Source organism: Alligator mississippiensis, chromosome 13 (genome assembly GCF_030867095.1).
Source record: "Alligator mississippiensis isolate rAllMis1 chromosome 13, rAllMis1, whole genome shotgun sequence".
NCBI lineage: Eukaryota > Metazoa > Chordata > Crocodylia > Alligatoridae > Alligator > Alligator mississippiensis.
This window is the reverse complement of record NC_081836.1, coordinates 21666295-21690514: the sequence shown is the minus strand read 5'-3', so window position 1 is coordinate 21690514 and position 24220 is coordinate 21666295. Positions and strand designations below refer to the sequence as shown.

The 24220-nt window shown below is 46.3% G+C and overlaps 1 protein-coding gene across 7 annotated transcripts in view; it reads left to right on the top strand.

Moving 5' to 3' along the window:
• NPRL3 (NPR3 like, GATOR1 complex subunit) overlaps positions 1–24220 on the top strand; it is a 151290-nt gene that overhangs the window by 78539 nt on the left and 48531 nt on the right. For 6 of the 7 annotated variants that reach the window (XM_059716343.1, XM_059716344.1, XM_019482364.2 and 3 more), the window contains 2 exons: positions 1170–1276; positions 2540–2669. The exons of the other annotated variant lie outside the window; for it this stretch is intronic. In XM_059716343.1, the coding sequence (XP_059572326.1) occupies positions 1170–1276; positions 2540–2669 (237 nt within the window). The remainder of the gene's footprint in view (positions 1–1169; positions 1277–2539; positions 2670–24220) is intronic. 7 annotated transcript variants of the gene reach the window in all.

Genomic DNA, 24220 nt, shown 5'->3' with positions numbered 1-24220 from the left:
TATTCTCTTTAGAGATGTAGTTTAACCAAAGAATAAATTAAAGGTCAGAAATACAGTCCATTCCACAACAAATGCAAAATTGTTGATTTAATCAGTAGTCGTGTGACACTTTTAAATGCTGTTTTATTGAAACGTTCATATAATGTGATTCTTTACTTAGATCTTTTATTTCTTTCTTGTTTAAGTATTTGTGAATGAAGTATTTAAATCATTAAATTTGTGTGGTATGTACACTGACATGAAAACTGGTGGTGGTTGCATCCTCTAGTTATGCATTCCAAAGAAATTTCTTTGAGGAAACATAACATTTACAGAGGTCTCCTCTACGTGTTATCTCTATTATGCAATTATCTGGTTAATTGCACAATATATTTAGATTGACTACATGTGCAAATTAACTATGATGCCTTAAAAAGGTCAACCCAGCTATAAAATTATTGCTCAAAAATGTGTATTAACTTGTTTTTTATCTAGCTTTCATTTGTATGTGTAGGCAGTCCCTCTACCTGTGTAGGGAGGTAGATAATGGCTGCTGATGCCTCCTAGCCACTGTGATGCACAATATGCTCCCCAGGGCTGGGAGATCACAGTGGCCGAGAGATCACAGCAGTCCCTTGTGGCTGCCGGAGCTGAGGGTCCCGCAGTTTATGGGAATTTCAGCCCTGGCTGCATGTGAGGTGCAGTGAGGACCAAGAGTCCTACAGCTGCAGGGACTTCTGGCCCTAGCTGGATGAGGGCAATTGTGGATGCTGGGTCCTGGCAGTGCCATAGCCTCCCAGCTGCAGGGGTGCATGGGGCACTCCCATGACTTGGAGCCTTACCAGCAGAGGAGGCTCCCAGTCATGGAACCCTGCTTCTTGCCAGGGCAGGGGCAGCCCAGGATCAGGCTCCTCTTGCACTGGCAGTAAGACATGGTGGGACCTAATACACAATCCCAAATCAGCACATGTGGCATGGCAGAAGGTGCGATTGTGTGGATCGTGCATTAGATCCTATTATGCCTTTACCTGCATGTGTACAGGGGGCCTTAGAAATGTGACACCAATTTATGGAAATTAATCAGTTACGTGAAGTGATGGTGCAGTACTGGCTTTCTTTTGTTCAGCCAGACTCTTGCTGACACTTAGATAATTTTTGCTTGCTCTTCTACTTCTGGACTTTACTTGCAGGTTTTCCAGCTTGCTGCACATCTTGTTTATTGGGGAAAAGCAATTATCATCTATCCACTGTGTGAAAACAATGTCTATATGCTGTCCCCCAATGCCAGTGTTTGTCTGTAAGTAGAGACTACAACTTCCTATGCTGAGTTTGCTTTATAAAATGGAGATATGGTCTCCATTTGTGAATTTGTTGAGATTGTACAGTATGCAGATTGCACCTGTTGCCTAAATGCCAGCAGCTCTGAAGAGCTACTCAAAATATAGAGAAAGAGTAGAGGAGTTGATCAGCCTATTCTTGGTTTACATTTGCATACCTATAAAATCCCAGTTTGGATAACCAGTTTTAAGAACTCAGAACAGTGTAGTTACCATTAAATTGCTTTATAGGGAGGCACATTTTTTGAACATTTAGTGTACTTGGTTGGTTAATGAGTGTCTGTCCAAGAAAGAACTGCGTGAAATCAAAACAGTATTGGAACAGTGAAAAAGCAAGCAGACACGTTGCTAAGTCCTGTATGGTAGTGGCTACCTGCTTTTGATAGGCTTCCTGAGGGAGACTCCTGAAGTGAGGTTTTGGGCCTGGTGCAGTGATTTGGGTGGCTCTGCGTAGTAGCACCCCCTCCTGCACCACATCTCTCATTTCAGAGCCCAAACTAAAAACCTTAACTCAGATGTGGTAATATTAACTCAGATGTAGCAATGATTGACAGTGAAGTATTGGAGGCATTGTCAAAGCACTTAAGGCTAGATGTGCATTTAACTATAATGATTGCATGACTAGTGACACAATAACTTTCATGTGTTGTGTTATATGTGAAGATGTGCCACTCCTTTTCTAAATCCTAGAGCTGCCCATGTATGAGATGCTTTGCCCTTCTGTATGTAGAGATTGTGAAATGAAATATTGCTTTGTTTTGGTTTTTGTTTAAATCTGTAAGTATAGATTATAGGAAAATAAAGTGATGGTCAAAACCGCTTTGATTAAAATAAAAAGAAGTTTTCTGTGGCAGAACCAAATGCCAGCATTAATGTGTTTATTTTTCCTATTATTTCATCAGGATACTAGGTGCCATAAACCAGGGCTTGTCAACCAGCGGTACACGTACCACCCCGTGCTGCTGTCGCTTCACATCCAGCCTTGTGTTGCCCCCCTCCCCCCCCTCCTTCCCCCACATCCGGCTGCTGAGGGTACACTTGTTAAAAAAGGTTGACAACCCCTGCTATAAACTATAATGGAGTGCTTTACTGTTTACAAGGAACATAAATATTTTTAATGTTGAAATTAACACTTCTTCTGTAACGAGTCAGTTCTTGCAAATTTATGCCAATTTTATTTATCAACAGCACACAAACTATTTTTTCTCATGTATCTTTTCCAGATATTCTCCTTTAGCAGATAGATTTTCCTGTCAGTTTCCTGGCCATGATTTGCCATCTGTGCTTTCCAAGTTCTCACTCCCAGTTTCATTATCAGAATTCAAGAATCCACTGGCTCCACCTATTCAGGAGGTAAGTTAGAGGAGGGCATGTGATAGCTGTGTTGGGACACCTCATGATTGCCCAGCTACAGGGAGCAGCAATAGAGGTTACCTTTAGAATATCCTGTCAGGAACTTCAGAATTGTTGTATAGCTACTGTACAAAAAAAATCTGTTCCCCATATAGAAGTTGTCTTCATCCCTACTTATCTATGATGCATACATGGAATTTAGCTTTCTGAAAAACAAAAAGACTGAGATCTATTATTACGTATTCCAGCTGATTTAGACTTGCAGTCTGGATTTAAAAGCAGACTGTTTGCTTAGGCTTCTATATAATCCTGAAGGAATTTACTAATGTAGGAAATGTTAAACATACGTTTGTTCTGACTCCATGCTGAGTATAATATAATGTTTTCATGCCCCAAAATTTCAGATTTTGTTTTACTGCTTGCATGAGCAATAACAATTGAGGTTTGAGCAATATCCTGAGAATTATTAAAAGGCTGGGAGCACCCAGACAGCAAAATCTATGGCAGTATTCAAGGCTAAGTAGTTGTTATTGCTATAAATTGTACATGTACAAAAACATCATTAAATGTTTTTTGGCTGTCCATTAATCCTCCCATCTCCATGAACATGCTGTATGTATGACATTTGGTCACTGTCCATATTTCTAAAGAGTAATCCAGTAGTGTAGCCAGTCATATTACAAAAGGAGAGTTTGTTATAATTATAAGTTTATGTGAGGTGGTGCTCAAGGTGTACTAGCACAAGAATATTGCTAAGTCTAGTCAGTTCTCTTGTCTGAATTAATGGAAAAACCGACATGCTTGAGAGAGAGGTAGAAAGGAATTGTAAACTTACTGTTGACATTTCTTACCCATTATAGTTGTTGACCAGTCTGCATCCTAAAAAATGATTAGCTTTTTCAGTTTTATCCTTGCTACTGTAACTTCAGAAGCTATTGTTATTCTTAGCGTTACTTTTTGTTTGCATGTCTCAGTCCTATCAGTTTTGCAAAATGTAGAGCACATTTCTGTAGGCATCCTGAAAAACAAGATTGGCAGGAGGAACAAACTAGCTTTTGTTCTACAGAATCCTGGCTTTAATTAAATAAAAGTCTAGCTATTTTGGGAACAAGGGTAACCTTGAAATTGTGACTGGAGTGGTATTATGAACTGCCCCTTTTGTTTCAGTAGGTGCTGACTCAGGACCTCAGATGATGCTCTAAAGGTCACTCTGTTAAACTATTTTATCATTTATTCAGCGCATGACAAAGCGGGGGTAGTCAACCTGTGGCATATGTGCAACAAGTGGCACAGGCAGTCTCTATGTGGCATGTGGCAGACTGGGAGGGAGCAGGGAACAAAAAGCAGAACAACAGATCAGTTGGGAAGGGGATTGAAGTGGCACTTATAGAGGGTGAAGGCTTATTTTGTGGCACGCCTGCCAAAAAAGGTTGGCCCTCACTATAATAGAGGATGAAGACTGGTGGTGTATTATGTGCAAAGGATTAGAAGGTATGTGAAAGACATACATTAAGGTTAGGATATTTTTAACACATAGTAACTACTGAGAAATAAGATAGGTTTCACTTTCATGAGACAAGGCTCATTTTTTCAGGTTGGGAAATACTGGGTCAGGGAGAACATTTTATGTCTTGCTTTGGGTGTTAGAATGTTCTTGTTTTCTACGTGAAAAAACCCTTGTTCTGAAGTTACTTCTACCTGTTGTAGTGTTGTACGGAATTAAATTAATTTCCAGAAAGAAGAGAACATTTACCATTGTTCAGTTAGCCCCTCAAAAGTAACCAAATGCCAAAGCTGAGTTTGCACATTCAGTTTTCCTTTGATTGTTCTGGATGCATAGGAGGAAACAGTCCTGGATTGTAAATGAATACAATGATGCAGTATAATTCTAATATTACAAAAGCCTTAGTTTGTCTGTCTGTAACGCTTTATTTGCACTCTGGTTGGTTGCCTCAGCAGCCAGTCAGAGTACTCTGGACAGACAGTGACACATGATGGAGTGCTATCATGACAGTGGGGACTGAGGGGCCTGAGCTCCACCATGATGGAGGGGATGGAGCGGAGGGGCGAGGCCAGCAGTGCCAAAGCGGTGGTGGGGAGGCAGGGAGCAGTCTTGGCCCTGGCCCTGGGCCCAGCCTGATGTGGTGGGGCTGTACACAGGCCTCTGTCTCTGCCCGCCTCCCTGATCATTCTTATTGGGCAGTGTGCTAGTTCTAATATGATAAAAGCCTTAGTCTGTCTGTCCGTAATGCTTTCTTCACACTCTGATTGGTTGTCTGAAACAACCAATTGGAGTGTGAGCGTTTGGACAGACAGAGATACATGGCAAAGCACCATCGTGACGGTGGGGACTGAGGGGCCGGAGCTCCACCATGACGGAGGAGGGACGGAGCAGGGGGATGAGGCCAGCAGCCCCAAAGCGGCGGTGGGGAGGCGGGGCGTGCCTGAAGTGGGGGGGAATGGATGCACATCTCTGTCGCTGCCTGCCCCCGCCCCCGTCATTCTTGATGGGCATTTTGCTAGTTCTAGTATGATAAAAGCCTTAGCCTGTCTTTCCATAACACTTTATTCTCACTATGATTGGTTGTCTGAAACAACCAATCAGAGTGTGAGCATTTGGACTGGAGCTGGTGACTGCGCCACCATGATGGCCTGAGGTGAGAGCGGCGATGGATGGCGGGGTGCAGCAAGTCCTGGCTCCAGCTCAAGCGGTGGGGGGGAGGAGTTTGTTGCTTAAGGATATGATTGTTGCTCAGGGTTACGATGCTTGGTTGTTGTTCAAGGATACGATCCTCAAAGCAGAAAAGAAAACCATTCCTGCAAAGAGGAAAGGTAGCAGAAGGGCTGGCAAACCCTCCTGGCTTAATAGGAACATTGCGGTCCTCTTAAAAAAGAAAAAAGAGGTGTACTCACTGTGGAAGCTATGGATGATCCTCAAGGAGGACTATACAACAATGGCCAGCACCTGCAGGGAAATGATTAGGAAAGCCAAGGTGGCGATGGAGTTTAGGTTAGCTACAGGAGTCAAGGATAACAGAAGTCCTTCTTTAGTTATGTAGGCAGCAGAAGGAAAACAAATGCAGGTGTGGGACCCCTGATTAACACCTCGGGACAGCTGGTAACCGACATTCAGGAAAACACTGAACTCCTGAATATCCACTTTGCTTTGGTATTTCACCGGACCATGGGGAATGTCAAGTGAGATAAGTCTCGTAGGGGACATGCCAGGACTGACAGCCTCCCCACTGTGGATGCTGAGTGGATGCAATACCAATTAGAAAAGCTAGACATTTATAAGTCAGCAGAACTGGATGGACTTCATCCGAGAGTGCTGAAGGAGCTGACTGAAGTCATCACGGAACCCCTGGCATAGCTCTTTCAGAATTCGTGGCACACGGGAGATCCCTGAGGATTGGAAGAAGACCAACATTGTGCCCTTCAAGAAGGGGAAGAGGGAGGACCGGAGCAACTATAGGCCAGTCAGCTTCACTTCCATCCCAGGGAAAATCCTGGAAAAGCTCATTAAAGTATCTATGTGTGATACGCTCACAGAGGGTAAGATTCTGAATGACAGCCAGCATGGCTCTTGTCTTGTCTTACCAATCTCATCTCCTTCTACGATCAGGTCTCTCACCACCTGGACACAGGAGACATGGTAGACGTTATAGACTTAGACTTCCAAAAGGCTTTTGATCAAGTATCGCTTAATGTCCTTGTGGGGAAACTGGAAGATTGCGGGCTCAGCTACTCAACAGTTCAATGGGTGGGAAACTGGCTACACAGTAGGAACCAGAGAGTTCTCAAGAACGGATCTTTGTTGTCCTGGTGCGAAGTGGCCAGTGGTTGAACCAGGGCTTTTCAACATCTTTATCAATGATTTTGACGGGGGACTGAAAAGCTCACTGGCCAAGTTTGTGGACACTAAATTGTGGGGCTGTGTGGTCACGCCAGATGATAGGTTGCAGATACAGGAGGACCTGGACAGGCTCGAGAGTTGAGCAGACCAAAACCAGATTTCATAGATTTCATAGACATTAGGGCTGGAAGGGACCTCGGAAAATCATCGAGTCCAGCCCCCTGCCCAAAGGGCAGGAAGTCAGCTGGGGTCATAGGATCCCAGCAAGATAAGCATCCAGTTTGCTCTTGAAGGTGTTCAATGTAGGCGCTTGAACCACCTCCGGTGGCAGGCTGTTCCAGAACTTGGGGGCTCGAACAGTAAAGAAATTCTTCCTTATGTCCAGCCTGAAACGGTCTTGTCATAGTTTATGACCATTCGACCTAGTCGTCATCCCCTGGGGCGCTCTGGTGAACAAACGTTCCCCCAGATACTGGTGGTCACCCCTGATAAACTTATAGGTGGCCATCAGATCACCCCTGAGCCTGCGCTTTTCCAGGCTAAAGAGCCCCAGGGCTCTCAGCCTGTCATCGTAGGGTCTGCTTCCCTGACCTCTGATCATGCGCGTGGCTCTTCTCTGGACTCTCAAGCTTCTCCACATCCTTTTTGAATCGTGGAGCCCAAAACTGGACGCAGTACTCCAGCTGCGGCCTCACTAAGGCCGAGTACAAGGGGAGAATGACCTCCCGGGATTTGCTTGAGAAGTATCTATGGATGCAAGCCAGCGTTTTGGTCGCTTTACTAGCCGCAGCATCGCACTGCAGGCTCATGTTCGTCTTGTGGTCAGTGATGACCCCCAAGTTTCTTTCTTGCATAGTGCTAGCCAACATAGCACTGCCGAGCCTATAAGGATGCTGCAGGTTTTTCTTCCCAAGGTGGAGAACCTTGCATTTATCGGTGTTGAACACCATCAGATTCTTGTCCGCCCACTTGCTGAGCCTGTCCAGGTCAGCCTGGATCACCCGCCTGTCTTCTGGTGTGGATGCTTTGCCCCAAAGTTTGGTGTCATCGGTGAACTTGACCAGTCCGCTTCTGACCCCAGTGTCCACATCATTAATAAAGATGTTGAACAGTATGGGTCCAAGGACAGAGCCTTGGGGGACCCCACTGGTCACCGGACACCATGATGAGTGACTTCCATCAATTGCTACCCTCTGGGTCCGACCCCGGAGCCAGTTTTCCAGCCAGTGGATCGTGGAGGGCCCAAGGCGACAATTGGCCAGTGTCTCCAAGAGGTGATCATGGGAAACCAGATCGAAGGCTTTTTTGAAGTCAAGATATATGACATCAATCTCTTCTCCCTTGTCCAGGTGATAGGTCACCTGGTCGTAGAAGGAAATGAGATTGGTCAAGCAAGACCTACCCGCAACAAACCTGTGCTGGCTATCCCTTAAGATGTTGGCGTCGGCCAGTCCATTAAGGATGGCCACTTTAATAAACTTTTCTAAGATCTTCCCCAGGATAGAAGTCCGGCTAATGGGCCTATAGTTAGCCGGATCCACTGTCCTCCCTTTCTTGAAGATAGGCACCACATTGGCCTTCTTCCAGTCTTCAGAAGACTTCAGTTTTCAGATGAAGTTTAACACTTCCAAGTGAAAGGTGCTCCATCTGGGGGCAAACAGCCCTTAGCATACATATAGGCTCGGTGGCGACAGCTTGACTTACACCACGGCCAAGAAGGACCTGGGGTAATGATCGACCAGCGTATGAATCTGAGCTGTCAGTGTGAGGCAGTGGTCAGGAGGGCAAACAACAGGCTGGCATGCATCGACCAATACATCTTGTGTAAAACTAAGGAAGTGATACTCCTACTGTACTCAGCATTGGTGAGACCACAGTTGGAGTACTGTGTCCTGTTCTGGGCACTGCACTTCAATAAGGACGTGGAAAAACTTGAGAGGATCCAGAAAAGAGCCACCCATATGATCAGGGACTTGCAAGGCAAGCCATACGAGGATAGGCTGAGGGACCTGGGCCTCTTTAGCCTAAAGAAGAGAAGGTTGAGAGGGGACTCGATAGCAGCTTACTGCTATATCAGAGGAGTGCATCAGGAGCTTGGTGATGAACTGTTCACTAGGGCACCCCTGGAGAAGACCAAAACCAAGGGATATAAACTCCTGGAAGGCCACTTCAAGCTGAATACAAGGAAAATCTCTTTCACAGTCAAGGTGTCCAGACTGGAATAAACTCCCTCCGGAGGTGTGCAGTCACCTACCCTGGAGGTTTTCAAGAGGAGACTAGACAGTCATCTCGCTGGGATCACCTAACCCCAGTTGTCTTCCTGCCTAGAGTGGGAGCGCTGGATCTGATGGTCTGCAAGGCCCCTTCCAGCCCCTAACAATCTATGAATCTATGAGGAGGGGGAGGGAGAGAGCAGGTGTGGCATGGTCCGGCCCAAAGTGAGGTGAGGTGGGGGGGACCGGCCCCAGCTTGAAGGGGGCAGGGTGAAATGACTCTGGGCCCAGAGAGAAGGGGGGACTGGCCCAGCCCAGCCCAAAGTGGCAGGTGGCAGCAGCCCAGTCCTGGCATCATGCTCAGCTATATGAAATGGAGTGCAATCAGTTTACACTAGAAACTTGCTTAGGTACATTCAGATATCTTCTTTCTGTCCAGAGGCAAACAAGTGAATTTGCTGTGTATTGGAGGTCAACAATATGGCTTGCAAGACCTTAAAGGGAAACAATAGGTAAGTGACTTTGCCGCATCTGAGAGTCCAAAGCTGTCCATCATCTGATGCTGAAAGGTGGTACATTACAAAATAATGGATGTGACTTGAAAAATCAAACTCTGAAGTCTCTGGTATGTCTCAATTAAGGAAATGATGTTTTTGGACATAATGGTGAACAATCAAACAGCCTAATACAATCTGGCATACAGATATTTATTGTAGTCATTATAAATATACCGCTTCCTTTCCTTCCCTATTATTGTACCAAGGCTTTCCTAATAGATGTTCTGTTTTAAATATAATTGTGGAAAGTATGTATATATGAAATCCTGACCCTTTGGTCTCTTGTACTCACTCTGGTTTTCCTTGCCCCTGACTCAAGGAACTAGCATTCGGTTTCCCATTCTTTCCCTCATGTGTAGATAGCCAGGGGGGAAACTGAGGGACACAAATGTATTGTAATATAAACACAGTTTGCATAGAAATATTACAGCAAAAGTCTGTCACATCGTGTCAGATGTTGGCTTAGACTAATCCAGTTTAGAATGATTAGTCTATTCATTCGGTAATTAGTCTAGTCTATTCAGTGTATTCTTGTAGGTATGATGTTAAGAAAACAAAAGAGCATGCATGCTCACACCAAGGTTGGACTGCATATTCCCTGCCCTTGTTGTCTTAACATTTTTCTTTACATTTTCCATGAGAAAAACAGCAGCCCTAGGGGCTCTAATCAAAGGAACATAACTTTTGAAACACAGTGTGTTAAAGGACTTTACAAATGCCCCTGTGTTTCCAAGAAAGAAGAGAATATTGAATGGTTTCATCTGGCTATTGTAGAACACAAGGGCTGAGATCTGGCCTCTGATTGTCCAAGTTTTTCTCCAAAGGAAAGTGAAAACATCTGTTGTGTGCTATTTGTTAATAAATACAAAGCAGTATATTGTTCCAGCCTCTTTCTTGCAGTGTCTCACATGTGCTGGACAGCTGGATCTGCAGCCTCTCATGAGCAGTAGGGAGGCTGATGAAACCAATGCCAGAATTGCCAAGGCAAATGCGGCCTTCAACAGACTATGTGCAAATGTGTGGGAGCACAGAGGCATCAGTCAACAAACAAAACTGAAGGTCTATAATTCCATTGTGTTGCTAGTCTTGATGTATACAGGCAAAACCTGGATGGTGGACAGATGCCATGCTTAGGGTGATCACCTGTCCCAAAGAGGACCGAACAGTCCTGAAATGGCAACCTCAAGTCCTGGTCCCAGGCTGTATGACTCCTGGACAGCATTTGTCACAGATTCACAGTGTTGTGCAGGGATCCATGGGAAATGCTGAATTTCCCCTTGGAGGCTGGCAGCATTCCAGCCTACAAGGGGCTGCTGGGAATGAAACTCAGGAGGTACCATGTGCATGTGTGTGCCTGCACACATGCAGTTGGTTGGGAAAGCATGGAGAGCATCTTCCTGCAGATACATCTGTGGTGGGGAAGGGGCATAGGGGGAGATGGGAGAGGGGACAGACTGAGGCTCCCATGGTGAAGGAGGGAGTAGGGCAGGGGCGGGGGGAGCTGCCCAGCTAGGGTAGTGCATGGGCTCAGGTTGTGGAGCAGGACATGGCCATGGGTGGCTTGTCCAGGGGGTGAGGGGCATGTGCCCTCCCCAGGTTTGTGCACAGGGCAGGAGCAGATGCAGGTGTGGGCTGCAGCCTTGGGGCTCCCTGCCCTGCTGCCTTTCCCCTGGGAGCCCCATGGCAGTTGTGTGCCCCCCGCCTGCCCAGCAGCATAAAGGGTTGTGGCAGCACAGTGTTGTTCCCCTCACTGCTGCTGGGTGGCCAGGGGGCATGTGACTAGTTTAGGGCTTGCCAGGGAGAGGCAGCAGGGCAGGGAGCCCCAAGCTTGCAGCAGGCAGCCCACATCCAGTCCTGTTCCACTCGGCTGTGTTCCAGCCATGTTGCCAGCGGGGGGAGAGAGGGGTGCTGGAGGCAGACATGTGTCCCACCTTTCTGTTTTGAAAAGGTGGTCACCCTAGCCATGCTATGAAGCTGAACCAGTTTCACATGAGGAAACTGATGATAAGGTGGCAAGACACTGAGGTTCTCACACAGGCAGGCATTCCAAGCATCCACACTCTGCTGATGAAATCACACATGAGATGGGTAGGCCATGTCACCTGGATGTCAGATGAGCAACTGCCAAAGATCTTCTGCAGTGAGCTAAAAGAGGGAAAGTGCCCTCAGGGAGGCTGGAATAAATGTTTCAAGGACTCCCTCAAGCCATCCTTGAAATGTTTCTCCATTGACCCAAAGCCTTGGGAAGATCTCACTCATGATCTCATTCATGATGGATGGTGAAGCCTCATCCATACTGGAGCTACAATCTATGACTGGAGGAGAGCTGCTGAGGCAGAGCAGAAATGTAAACAGTATAAATTTTGCAACAGCAACAAGTCTGTTGTTAATCAAGCAACCTAAAGCGGCATCTCTTGTTCAATGTACCACAGACAGTTCAAAGCACAAATTGGTCCGATTAGCCACTCATGCTAACAGAAACCAAGCCAACCAGTGATGTCATGGTCATCTTCAAATTCAAAGGATGAACAACACCACTTATGTTGAACAGCTTTTTACATTGATGTTGAATAACTTCATATCATTTTTGCATGTCATGATGCTGCCCTAAAGGGCGACCCTGCTTTTTAGAGCGGTATCGAATTTCACTGTACAAAATATTCTTGGGGATATGGTCTCCTCCCATTCTCCTGGCATAGCCAAGCCATTGCAAACTCCTTTTCTTGACAGTGGTTTCTAAGTATGTCAGTCCTGTGTGCTCTAGCACCTCTGAGTTTGGCATTTTGTCTTCCTACTTCATTTTCAGGATTCTTGCACAGACATCTCATGTGGAAGCTGTTCAGTCTCCTGATGTTCCCAGCATATATATAGTCCATGTTTCTGAACCATAAAGCAGGGATGACAGCGTGCAAGTCTTGTAGATTTGCATCTTCACCTTACTTGGTAGTCTGTAGCTATTCCATGCATGTTTCTGTAATAGCCTAAAATTCTGAGCTACTTCTCCAATTCTGTTAGTTTAGTCTGAAAGTTAAGATTCCTGCTGATCATGGAACCCAAGTAGAAAAAGCTGTTGATGATTTACCGTCCAGAGTGATAGCCAACCCTTGGTATATAATTACGGTCTTCTTGAGACTAATTGTCAGCCTGAAGCTCTTGCATGACTCAGAAAATCTGCCCAAGAGATTTTACGGGGAAGACTCACTGTGGGCAAACAATTTTTCATTTTAACTGGATTCATGTTGCCCTACTTCTACTGCACCTTTTCTCTATCTCCCCCCCACCCCATCACTAATTCCCTTCCAGTTTATTGTAATAAAGTACGTTTGCAACACTTACGATTGCTTCCATCTCTAAGTTTCAGCATGCCCTGTTCTCCTTTCCATCCCCATTCACCAAGCTGCTCTCCACACTTTCTGGCTGTATTTTAGGCCACATGCATGTGTGCGGGCGCACATATGGACATAGCACCTCCTGTGTCCTGCTCCCGGCAGCCCCTTCTAGGCTGGAATGCTGCCAGCTTGCAAGGGGAAACCTGCCATTTCCCATGGATCTCTGCACAATGGTGCAAATCCAGGGCAAAGGCTGTCCCGGAGTTATGCAGTCTAGGACCAGGACTTGAGGTTCCCATTCTGGGACCATCCCACCCAAGGATGGGTGGTTACCCTAAGCACTTGCCTTGGCAATTCTGGCATTGGTTTTATCTTCAATGTGAACTGCACATGACAGTGTACTGCCAAGATAGGTCAACTGCCTGGATGGTTTGGCTATTCACTGTGATGGGCAGGCTTTACATAAGGCTTTCTGGTTGCAGGCTGGTTCATCGCTTTGGTCTTCTTACTGTTGATTGTGAGACCAAAGTTGTCACAAGCTGAAGAGAAATGGTTCATACTTTGCTGCATGTCAGACTCAGATTTGGCATTCAGGGAACAGTCATCAGCAGACAGAAGATCACAATCAGTCACTTCCTGTAACTTCATCTTCACCTGTAGTCTCCTCAAATTGAAGAGCTTGCCATCAGTCTGGTATCTGATGTCAATCCTAGTGTTACAGTCACGAAAGGCATCTGCATGCATGGCAGAGAACATCATACTGAAGAGGGCTGAGGCCAGCACACAGCCCTCCTGCTTGATTCTGCTGGTGACTGGGGTTTGTTCTGATGACTCGCTGTCATCCACAGTGTGAGCCAGCATGCTGTTATGGAGTTTCCGAACCATTGCAAAGAATTTCTCTGGACAACCGAATTTTGCCATGATCTTCCAAAGGCCCTCCCCACTGACTGTATCAAATGCTTTTGTCAGGTCAATGAAAGTCATATACAGGTTGGATTTCTGTTCCTGCCATTTCTTCTGAAGTTGATGAGGTATGGGCACAGTGTCATTCCTCCTTTCCTGAAGCCACACTGACTCTCAGGCAGGAGCCCTTGTTCAATGTGTTGCACAAGGCAATTCAGCAGAATTCTGGCAAGAATTTTGCTGGCTGTTAACAGCAAGGAGATGCCCCGATGGTTGTTGCAAGACTGTCTATTGCCTTTCTGCTTGTACAAGTGGATGATAGAGCATCCTTGTACTCCTGAGGTATAGTTCCTTGAGTCCACATTGACTGGAAGAGTACAGTTAGTTTCAGAGCCATGTACTAGCCTCCGGCCTTGTAGACCTCTGCAGATATAGCATCTGTTCCAGGTGCTTTGCCATTTTACTGCAGGTTAATTGCTTTCACAGTCTCAGTCAGCAATGGAGGATCAGCAAGAGATACGTTAATGTCTATCTGGCGCAGTCGATCAATTGCGTCTTCACTAATATCTGATTGTTGATTGAGATTGTTCTGCCCATCTTTGCAGTATCTTCCCTTTGTCAATGAGCAGTGTGGTGCCATCAGCACTCAGTATTGGAGATGTTGCTGATGACCATGGCCTGTAGATTGTCCTCAGAGCATTGTAGAAGTTCTTCATATCATTCCTGTCTGTATAGGACTGAATCTCAGCTGCCTTGTTGCTCTGCCATGAGTTTTGCATCTCTCCGAGTTTGTGTTGGATAATCCTCTTGATGTTGAACTCTGCCTTCTTAGATGTTGAAGTGCTGCCTTCTAGACAGGCCTTATGGAGCTGATGCTTCTCATTCAGTAGTCTCTGTATTGCCATTAGTGGAGAAAGTTGTTCAGCATCGGTGTAGAAAGTACAGAATCCTGTCCAATCTGGAGGGAACATCTGGCACGTGGTACAGCTTAACATGAAGCAGTTTTGATTTAGAGGATAGAAGCAAAGTGAGAAAGAAAGAAGTAGTGTGCTGTAAACTTAGACTCCAACTCAGTCGCATGGATCTTTGAAACTTGCAACAAGCTGTGTCACTCTTGGATTGGGCTTGTCAGCCACAAGCAAATTCATTAGACACCTGATTAGACCTCTTTATGCGTACACCATGATCCAGAGGAAAGTCATCATCAGCAGCTGTCAGTCTCAGGAGAGCAGAGAGATTGAGCCTTTGGTGGGTTATTGGATATCACCACAGCTTCTTGTGTGGCTGAGGAGTCTGACGAGTGGCAAGCGGACCCTCCGGCAAGTTGCACCTACAAACTCAGTTGAGTTTGCACTGGCATGCTGAGTACTATTTTGTCTTGCTTGCCCCTGACACCTCTTCTCTAGCTCATCATTGACCCTCTCCATTTTGAAATGACATAGGCTCTGCTTCACAGCAGCTTTCCACTTGCAGCTGTTTGAAGCGATTGACTCCCAGTGTTGGCCACTGATGTGCAGTGCACAAAAGTTTTTCTTGTAGACATCAGCAAAACCGAGTTTGGGCAGTCCAAGTTCACATTTGCCAGTGGCCAGCTCACCGTAGAGTATGTCCTTGGGGTTTCAGCCATCACTCATATGATTCACATGTCTTAACCAAGGGAGGTGTCTCTTTCTCAGGAGCATGAACATACTGGGTATCTTGGCCCAGAATAGCAAAGTTAGAGAATGTGTCATGCCATGTTAAGCCCAGGTTACGGAGGAGACATTGAAGATAGAAACTCTTCAGTTTTCTTTATTTCTTAGCATAGGGAGTCCATGTTTTGCTGCCATACAATAGAGACCTAAGTGGTCATGCGCTGTAGACAGACATCTGGGGACAAACATCTCTGGGGATCTTCAAAAGGAGGCTAGACAATCACCTAGCTGGGGTTGTTTGACCCCAGCATTCTTTCCTGCCCATGGCAGGGGGTTGGACTTGATGACCTGCTTAGGTCCCTTCTGACCCTACCAACTATGAAACTACCTTTGTCAACAGAGTTAGTGCTGTGTTTTTTCAAACTCTCTTTTGAAATTTAGCAATGGCGTTGCTTGCCTTTCCAATGTGAGTGTTAATGTTGGCTTCCAAGCCAAGATTTTGCAAAATGATGGAGCCCAAGTTAATTTTTAAACCACTTCCAGGCTTTCATCATTTATTCTAACTTCAGGAGGGCAGCCATCTTGTTGAGCCATGAGTACTGGCTTCTTTAAACTAATGGTCAGACCAAAACTGTCACAAGCAGGAGAAAGGTGATCCACAAGACTTTTCAGTCCTGCTTCTGAAACAGTGTGTCTACTTGTTCATTGATATTCTGTAGTTACTGCACATTAAGTTTAGTACTTGTATATAACCAAATACTAAATCAATGCGCAGTAACTGGTGCCAGCACATGGGTTTTTAGTGACGCTAACTGCACAGTGGCTGAATTAACACAATTTTTGCCCTGCACAGTACTGCAAAGTAAAATTAGGCTACTGCTGTTAGCATCTTGTGTAGACATACTCGATGACTAACAATTGCTGTGTCTCTGGCAAAGAGCGTTTCATGGACAAGAACTTTTCGGGTTTTCATTTTTACTTTAAGATGAGGAAGGTAAAGAGTTTCCCATCAGATCTGGTCTGAAGGTATGCTCCTTCTGAACAGCCACTGAATATATATTTGAACAGGACAGCAAACAACATCCCAAAAAACATCAGAGCTAGGGCACATCCCTGTTTGATACCACTCTTGAATTCAAATTCTTCTGAATGTGATGCATCAAACTGCACCATGCCATGCAGAGCGACGTGGAAGGACTTGATGATGATCAGGAGCTTAGGAGGGTAGACAGTCTTCTTCGGCATTTGGAGTAAACCATCTCTGCTGACAAGATCAAAAGCTTTGGTGAGATCAACAAATGCTACATACAGAGATTTCTTTTCTTCACAGCACTTTTCTTGTAGCTGTCTCAAGGAGAATATCAAGGAAAATACTAAGGAAAGGAGTAGTAAACTAAACCAAAGAAGAATATTTCTTCCTGCTTTCCAAGATCACTCTTTCATTCAGAAAGGCTGATCATGCCTTCTTAAAGCATCAGCTGATGAGAGAGCACTGGAAGGCAGTCTCCTGGGGACAAAGCATGCAATTGACTATGCAGCTCTTCTAGTCTTTGTTGGCCTAAAAAGTGAAACCAGCTGACCAGGAATGTTTTTAAAGCAGATGTGACAATGAAGACATTCTCTCATGGTTCAAAGGAAATGAGTGAGCTTCAAATAGATGAGTCATTGCAAGTAATAGGAAGGAACCCTGCCTCAAGTAACTCCACCTGGAACCTCTCCCCCTTCTCCAATACAGAGGGAGGCACACTGGGAAAGAATGAAGGAAGCAGGGAAGGTCATAGAGGCCCTATCCAGATGAACAGGCCGAACTCCAGGATTGGTGCCGGAGATGGCTCCTGTGTGGTGAAGGACAGGAGAAATAGAATGAGGTTGCAAGAATGACATGGTACTTCGAAGTTATGTTGCAAGTCTCCATGCCAATCTTTCAATGACAGTCGGAGGTGGCTTGCAAGACTTGTGCTTTTACTTAGCCCTTAAGTAATTTAGTTCCCAAACTTCCACTGAAATGATGCCTCTAATATAAGCAGGTTTATTAAGCATAGTATGTTATCTCCCTGCCTGGTAATGGGAACTGCAAGCTCATTCAGTTATACCTTGAAAAGTTCTTTGATTTCATAGTAGTTTCTATAGTCCTTTATGAAATGTCTGTTATGGTGTGAAAGGTCTGACTGCTTTTGTCAGGGATTTTGATCTCCTCAGTCATATTTCCCACTTCTTGCTGAACTTGAAAAGCATAGTCTGCTGTTCACTTATGCTAAACACTGGAACTGAGGCAATATAGATCCCTTACAGTATCTGTAAGCATGTCTCAGTAAGCATGCCTGAGAGGGAAGCAGAGTACTAGGTCTTGCTTAGGGCCATTCTGATGGCTACATTGCCTCATTTCCAGGATTTGCTGCTCTTGAGTAGTAAGGAGTTCTTGGTGGCACTCCCAGGCTCTAGGGAAGCAGTGTAGACGGAGACTATTCTTTTAGACATGCTTACACAGTAGACTGAAAGGAAAGGATGGGTTAAGTAAGAGTTTCCACCAGTGGAGAGTAGTATCAAGACATTCTATAAAACACACCCAGTATTTCAGAGGAAGAAAATCTTAACTTTTTATTGCCTTATCCTGAAAAAGCTGCTACATTTCAAGTTGGTAAGGATGGCCACAGGAATGCTACTTACCAAAAATAGGAAAGGAAATGGTTCAGGAAAACTAGAAAATACTGATTTCCCCTCTCCAGTAGTTTGTTTATATTGTGGTTTTTGCGTAAAATGTATTGAGCGATGTCCGGACAGACAAGACCACTTGATTCATGTCCAGATACCTCACAGTCTGGCCTGAAATATAGCAACTTTGTGAACTAATTTTGTGAACTATCCTTTTAACTAAAACAATAGATATTTTCTTTTAATCAAACCCAAGATGAAAAAATTGTTAAAGATGTTACAGCAGTAGGTCTAGATAGCACTTTAATGCTAGCTGTTTTAAAGTACCAGTTAGTATCTCATTACTAAATTAAGCAGGGTGAGCATATATGCAGTGATTTCAGTATGATGCAGAACTTTAGATATGTGTACTTTTTGTTCCATTTAGTTCCTCCTCCTCCTCTTTTCTTCTCTCACGTGTCCCGGGGTCACTTGCAGATTCTGGCTCTCCATTCTCTTTGATCATACATTCAGCCCTGTAAACGTGGAATTTAAAAGCATCGTATAGAGAGTTATAAAAAACTAGAACTCTTGGTTCCAAAATGATACCTTTTATTAGACCAACTGGAAAATGGCAAGACAATTGTCATTTTCTGCAAGCTTTCAGGATCAAAGTCCCTTCGTCAGGCTCTGGGAAAAGTGTAGATGGTATAAAATGGGTAAAAGTCCTTATAGGTAGGAAATAAACTTCATTTTTGCACAGAGGGAGCTGAAGATGGAAGGCCGTCCCTCTAGGTCAGGGGTTGGCAACCCCTGGCACGCGTGCTGAGCATGGCACGTGAGGCCATTTTGCTTGGCACACTGCAGCTAGCCCCGGCTCCGGGAAGCTGCTGCCAGCGATGGAGCCTGGGCTGCTCCGAGCAGGGCTTGCAGCTGCCTGCTGGGAGCAGCCTGGGATCCCGCCTGGCAGCAGCTCCCCAGAGCCGGGGTGGCTGCAGCCGTAAGGCTCCAAACAGCTGTGCCAGGCTCCTGCACCAGCACCGCACCAGCATGTGTAGGCGCACCTCGGAGCAAGCTGTGGGGGCAGGGCCCAAGGCAGCGCAGCCTTGGTCTCTCTCCCGCTCCCAGCACTGAGGTGATGAGCCCGGCACAGCTGTTTGTAGCCAGTCCGGGCTCTGGCAGCAGGCTGGCTACAAACAGCTGCGCTAGGCTCATCACCTCCATGCTAGGAGCAGGAGAGAAATGAGGGCTGCGCTGCCTCAAGCCCTGCCCCTACCTCCCGCTCCGCGGTGCGCCTGCACGCGGTGGTGGGGAGCTGCTGCCAGCTGGGATCCCGGGCTGCTCCCAGCAGGCAGCTGGGATGCTGCAAGCCCTGCTCAGAGCAGCCCAGGCTCCAGCAGCTACCCAGAGCCAGGGCTGGGGGGCAGGAGCAGTAGGGTTGGGGGGGGCAGTAGGGGTGGGGGGCAAGGGCCAGCAGGGCTGAGGGCCACAGGCTTTGGGTGGGGGGCAAGGGGCAGCAGGGCTGGGGGGAAGGGGCAGCAGGGCTGGGGGCCAAGGGCTTTGGGTGGGGGGCAAGGGGCAGCAGGGCTGGAGGCCAGGGGCACTAGGGCTGTGGGGCAGGGGCTTTGGGTGGGGGGCAAGGGGCACAAACAGAGCATCCTGCCATGTATCTCTTGCCCTCATTTTGTTTTTCTGCCATGTTGGTACTCCGGCACCTTCTGAGGTAGGCATTATGGTGTTTTTCGGCACTTCGGCCAAAAAATGTTGCCTACCCCTGCTCTAGGTCCATGAGAGTGTCTTTGTGAGCTGTGTTGGGTAGCTCTTTGATGTGTTGATCAGGTAGAATTCCTTCCCTGCTGGTGTCAGATGGCAGGCAGGGAAGTAAAAAAAACTTCCTTGTTTTTTTTTTTTTTACTTATATAAAGAGTCACATTAAACTACCTGAGCTGCCAGTCTTGATGAGGTGGTCTTCATATGGAGTCCATAAATGGAAATAGATGTACATGAAAGCTAAGTTTGCCAGTAGGACAGCACAAAACCTCTTCCACTTCCATCTCTGACAGGGAGAGGACCTAGCCTTCAGATAGAAATAACATTTGTAATGTTTGAAACACCTTTGAAATGTTTGAAAAGGTAAATATACAGATGTGCGCACTTGATAAAATGTGCTAAAAATGGCTTAAGTGTAACCTGGGAGGAAGCAGATACTTTTTTGTCTTGTTTCATTTTGCAGGGTTCCATGTTATATGCGTGGTTTAAAGCATAGTGTGATTAGGGGCGGCAGCAGCGCGCCACTGGCACTTCTGGGTGGGTGCGATTGGCCGTGGGGGAGAATGCGGGGATCACTTCTCCTGGTGCCCCTGCTCCCCAGCTGGTGCTTTCAGGGGGGCACCAGCACTTTCGCCTGCCCCCCACCCAGGAATGCTGGCTGTCAGGAGGTGCACAAGCACTCTTAGGGGGTGCACGTCCTTCACAGTGATCAGATGCCTGTTGTAAGTGATTTCCCCAGCAGCTGACAAGCACCTAGTCAGACAGAAGTGTACTCAGAATGTTTTTTGCAAACCATTCTGAGTTACAACCTTACCCTAGACCAAACCAAAGTTCAGTGTTGGTTCCAGGGGGGAGAGGAATCTAACTGCCCACTGGGAGCCTGCAGCCAGGTTCCTATAGGAACGACCACGGCTCTGTGCCAGTACTTGCTGTTTTCAGAATGGGAGGGGCAGAAAGGCAGTGGAGGAAGTTCGTTCTTGGGATCCCCAGCTGGTGCTGAAGGATGGGGTGGGTGAATTGGAGCTGACCCACCTGACCCCACCCTCCCAGGGGGGCTGAACTCCCTCCACTCCCTTTCCCCTCCCATTCTAAAAACAGTGACAGTCTGGGAGCTGGGCAGGCATAAGTTACAGCAGATGTTACATTTTTAAATGTCTTTATCTGATCTCTTATGCAATGAGGGGTCAGGTTTTCACCTGATCAGCTATTTTTTAAGCTGTCTGCAGCCATGCACTTGTTTGGTCACAGCTATAAACTACTTTCTGTGGCCAGATCGGGTGAAAATTGTCACTTCTGTCTGCACCCTTAAGGGCCACTTCGTGACTCATTCTTGCAGTGCTTTAATGGATTAATGGAATGCAGAATATTAGCAAGCCCCTCCCTGTTGAAGAGTTGGCCAGTTGCCTAGAAAACCATTAAGGTTCTAGATAAAAACACAAGCAAAGGGGGTGTGGCAGGAGATGGTATCCATAGCCAGCTCCTAAAACCAAACTGACCCCTTTCTATGCAATCCAAAAGAAAACATTCTGAACCTATCTGCGTGTCAGGGGCAGGGACCAGTTCCCTCCTGGATTCTAGTTACCCCTTATTAAAATGTTCATGTCCCAGGAAAAGTACCCTCATGGTCTTGACTTAAATGTAAATAACCGAGTAGCAAAAACAGTCTTTTGTTTTGGCTCGTTGGGAGGGGTGGGAAGAGGGGAGAGAAGGCAGTGGGGGATGAGGGAGTAGAAATAGCTGAAGAGGTTGGTTGTTTCTTTTTAAATTTTTCTTTCAGTGCAGAAAAGGCATACCCACCCCCACCATCCTGCAGGTTATCTCTCCTGGCACTAGTAGATACACAGTCCTTGACAAGAGGAGCAGCACTGTCTGAAGCAGCACATTACAAGCTGTTGCATCATCCATAAGTATTTCTTAATCCAACCCCAGTGTAGTTCCCTTTGCCCTTGTGGAATAGGAGGGGTGCAGGAGTCATAGCAAGTCCCATTCAGGTTCTGTTGAGATGATGCAAGTACCCAGGGGGGTTGAGTTAGAAAGTTGCAGTAGATATTTTAAATGTTTTTTTAATGGCTAGGGGTAAATAGAATGTCAGTTCATAGCACTGACTTAATCTGGAGTGTTGCACTAAGGTGTTGGTCACAGTGGCAGAGAGCAGAAGGATGCACCATAATGGTTGCTCATAGCGTTTTCAAGCAGTGTGCTTCAAACTGCATTCCCCTGATGTGTCACAGAAGGGGTTGTCCTCAGGATGAAGGGGGATGCCCAAACCAGGCACTAAGCAAAAGCCAGGTGGATGGTTGTTTTCATCATGAGCCAGTCATTCTACACAAAAACTGGTAGCACACTTTTAAGTAGCTTGTGAGTCTGGACCTCATATTTGGTGGGATGACTCTCTTCTCCATGGACCTGAGATAGCATGCTCACTCCTTCCATGACTGCAAATCAGCTGGAACAACCATGTCCTCCAGTACAAGGAGGATGTAAAGGGATGGGCTGCCCCTTGCAGAGATAAACAACTCCTGTCTCCAGTGCATAGTCAGCCTTATCAGGGACACATTAGGGAAAAAGTAAGAGTTGTGCAATGATAGGTTTCCCTGCTGTGCCTGCCAGGTGGCACCCCAAGAGTACCTGCACCACCTGACATTCCATATTCCTGTCTGGAACATGAGGGATTAGACAGTGATATGTGGTGTTAGACTCCAACTCCATTTGGTGCCTAGCAACTAGGGAGACGACGATCCAATTGCCCATGGATCCTGTTACTCATTAGCCAGAGCAAGCAGGAAGCAAACACCAGTACACACTGCTCACAACAGCTTTATTCAGAATGGAGACAGCTTCGGACTAGCTCCCAAAAAGCCAACAAACTGGGGAGCCACAGTGAACAGTAGTTCTTTTCACATTTTATATACACCTTGATACATGCTCATTAACATTCATTCCACCCTCGCTCCTCCTATGTTCCACCCATTTCTCCTCCCATCTCAAGCTCTGCCTCTGTTTACTGTTTGCTTCATTAGTATGGAATTGCCTGTGCATTTCATTCATTTACATGCCTTTCTGCTAAGAGTGCATGTCTAAGACCTTGACTTTACTTGTTTGGTCAATGGGTGGACTTTGGAGGCTTTTTTACCAATCACCACTAACCATTTTGCATATATTCATCTCAGATTCTGTTACCAATTACATGTTGTTTTCCATATTCCAGTCTGTTTTTCTGTCTCATGTTGTACCATCTTCCTCATTCCTAAAGCTTCACCTCATTCACAGCACATAGACTCGCACAGACTTGCTGCTTTTTCAAGTAATGGTTGACACAATTAAGATGGATACTTAGCATAAGCAAATGGCTGGCTTAGATATCATTCTGTCTTGTGGTTAGCAGCTTCGCTAGGCCACAGGTCATGCCTTTATTCAGCTGCAAATACAGTGCTTCCCAATATCCAAATATTGTCACCCTAACATGTGGTACCAATAATATCAGTGCCTCTCCTGGGGCAACAGCCCCTAATTACTCCTCTTTAAAAGCATTGTATGCCCTTCTCAAGGGAATGGTCCCTCAGAATGTTAAAGGAGAAAGGTTAGTGCAGAAAGCCAGGGACCTGGCCCAGTTGGGGAGCAGAGGGAATCATGGACTTTTGACAGCCTGCCAGTAGAAAGAGCGAGCCATCTGAGTGGCTTTGCAACTGTTGTTGGGGAGTTATGAACAGTCAGGAGTTTAACAGTGAATGCTTTTTCTGTTTTTAGGCATGACACCTGCACTTAGTAGATCTGTGATGCCTGGATCTAAAAACATCTCAAGGCTGTAGAATGAGACAGTAGCACAGACAATGGCCAGACACAGAAGGCATGGCAAGGCTGAGGTTTTTATCAGCTTTCTTACCTCCTGTCCACCCTTAGAATATGCACTGATAATATTGTGGATGCTGTACATGTGCCATCCTGCACGTCCACAGCCCCTGGTTTGTCCGCACCCCAGCATGAGCTGCCAAAACTGCCTGCAGGGTTCAGTGTTCCCACAGCACCCCCTGTCCTTGCTTCACACTGCCATGGATTTGTGGTGGGACTTGTGCTGGAATACTATTGTCCTGAGCACACCCTCTCTACTTCCCCTTAGCAGGGCAACATGGGGAAAGCTATTTTCCCCATTCTTCAGGCTGCCAGACTCTGTACAAGGGCCAGCAGCAGAACTTTTTTTCTGGGTAGTTCCCCACCCATGGGGATGGTTACTTTCCCCAGGCCTCAGCAGCTTTGCTTAGGCTAGCAGTTGAACCACTGTCCCACCCACTACTGCAGCTAATGACACCCATGGTCAGTGGCAGCCACAGTTCCTCAGATCCTTTGCTTCTCCATAGTGTCTTTCCCAGGAGTTTCAGTGGCCCATGCATCCTTCTCTCTCCAATGGAAGGTCATCCAGCCCTTGTTGCTTGTCAGGCTGCAGTGCCAGGAACCTGACCTTCATGGAGAAATCTGATACTTGGGGAATGCGGTCCCCCATTTCTACCATCCCATCCTTCCTTCCGCCAAGATCGTACCCGTTTACAATTGGAGAAGGTTAAGTGCACACTGACTTCAGCTCCTTCACCCATTGAACAATCATGGGGGCATGGCCTCATGGCACTCTGTGCCAAAGGACACCCTTGTGAATAGACCTTGGA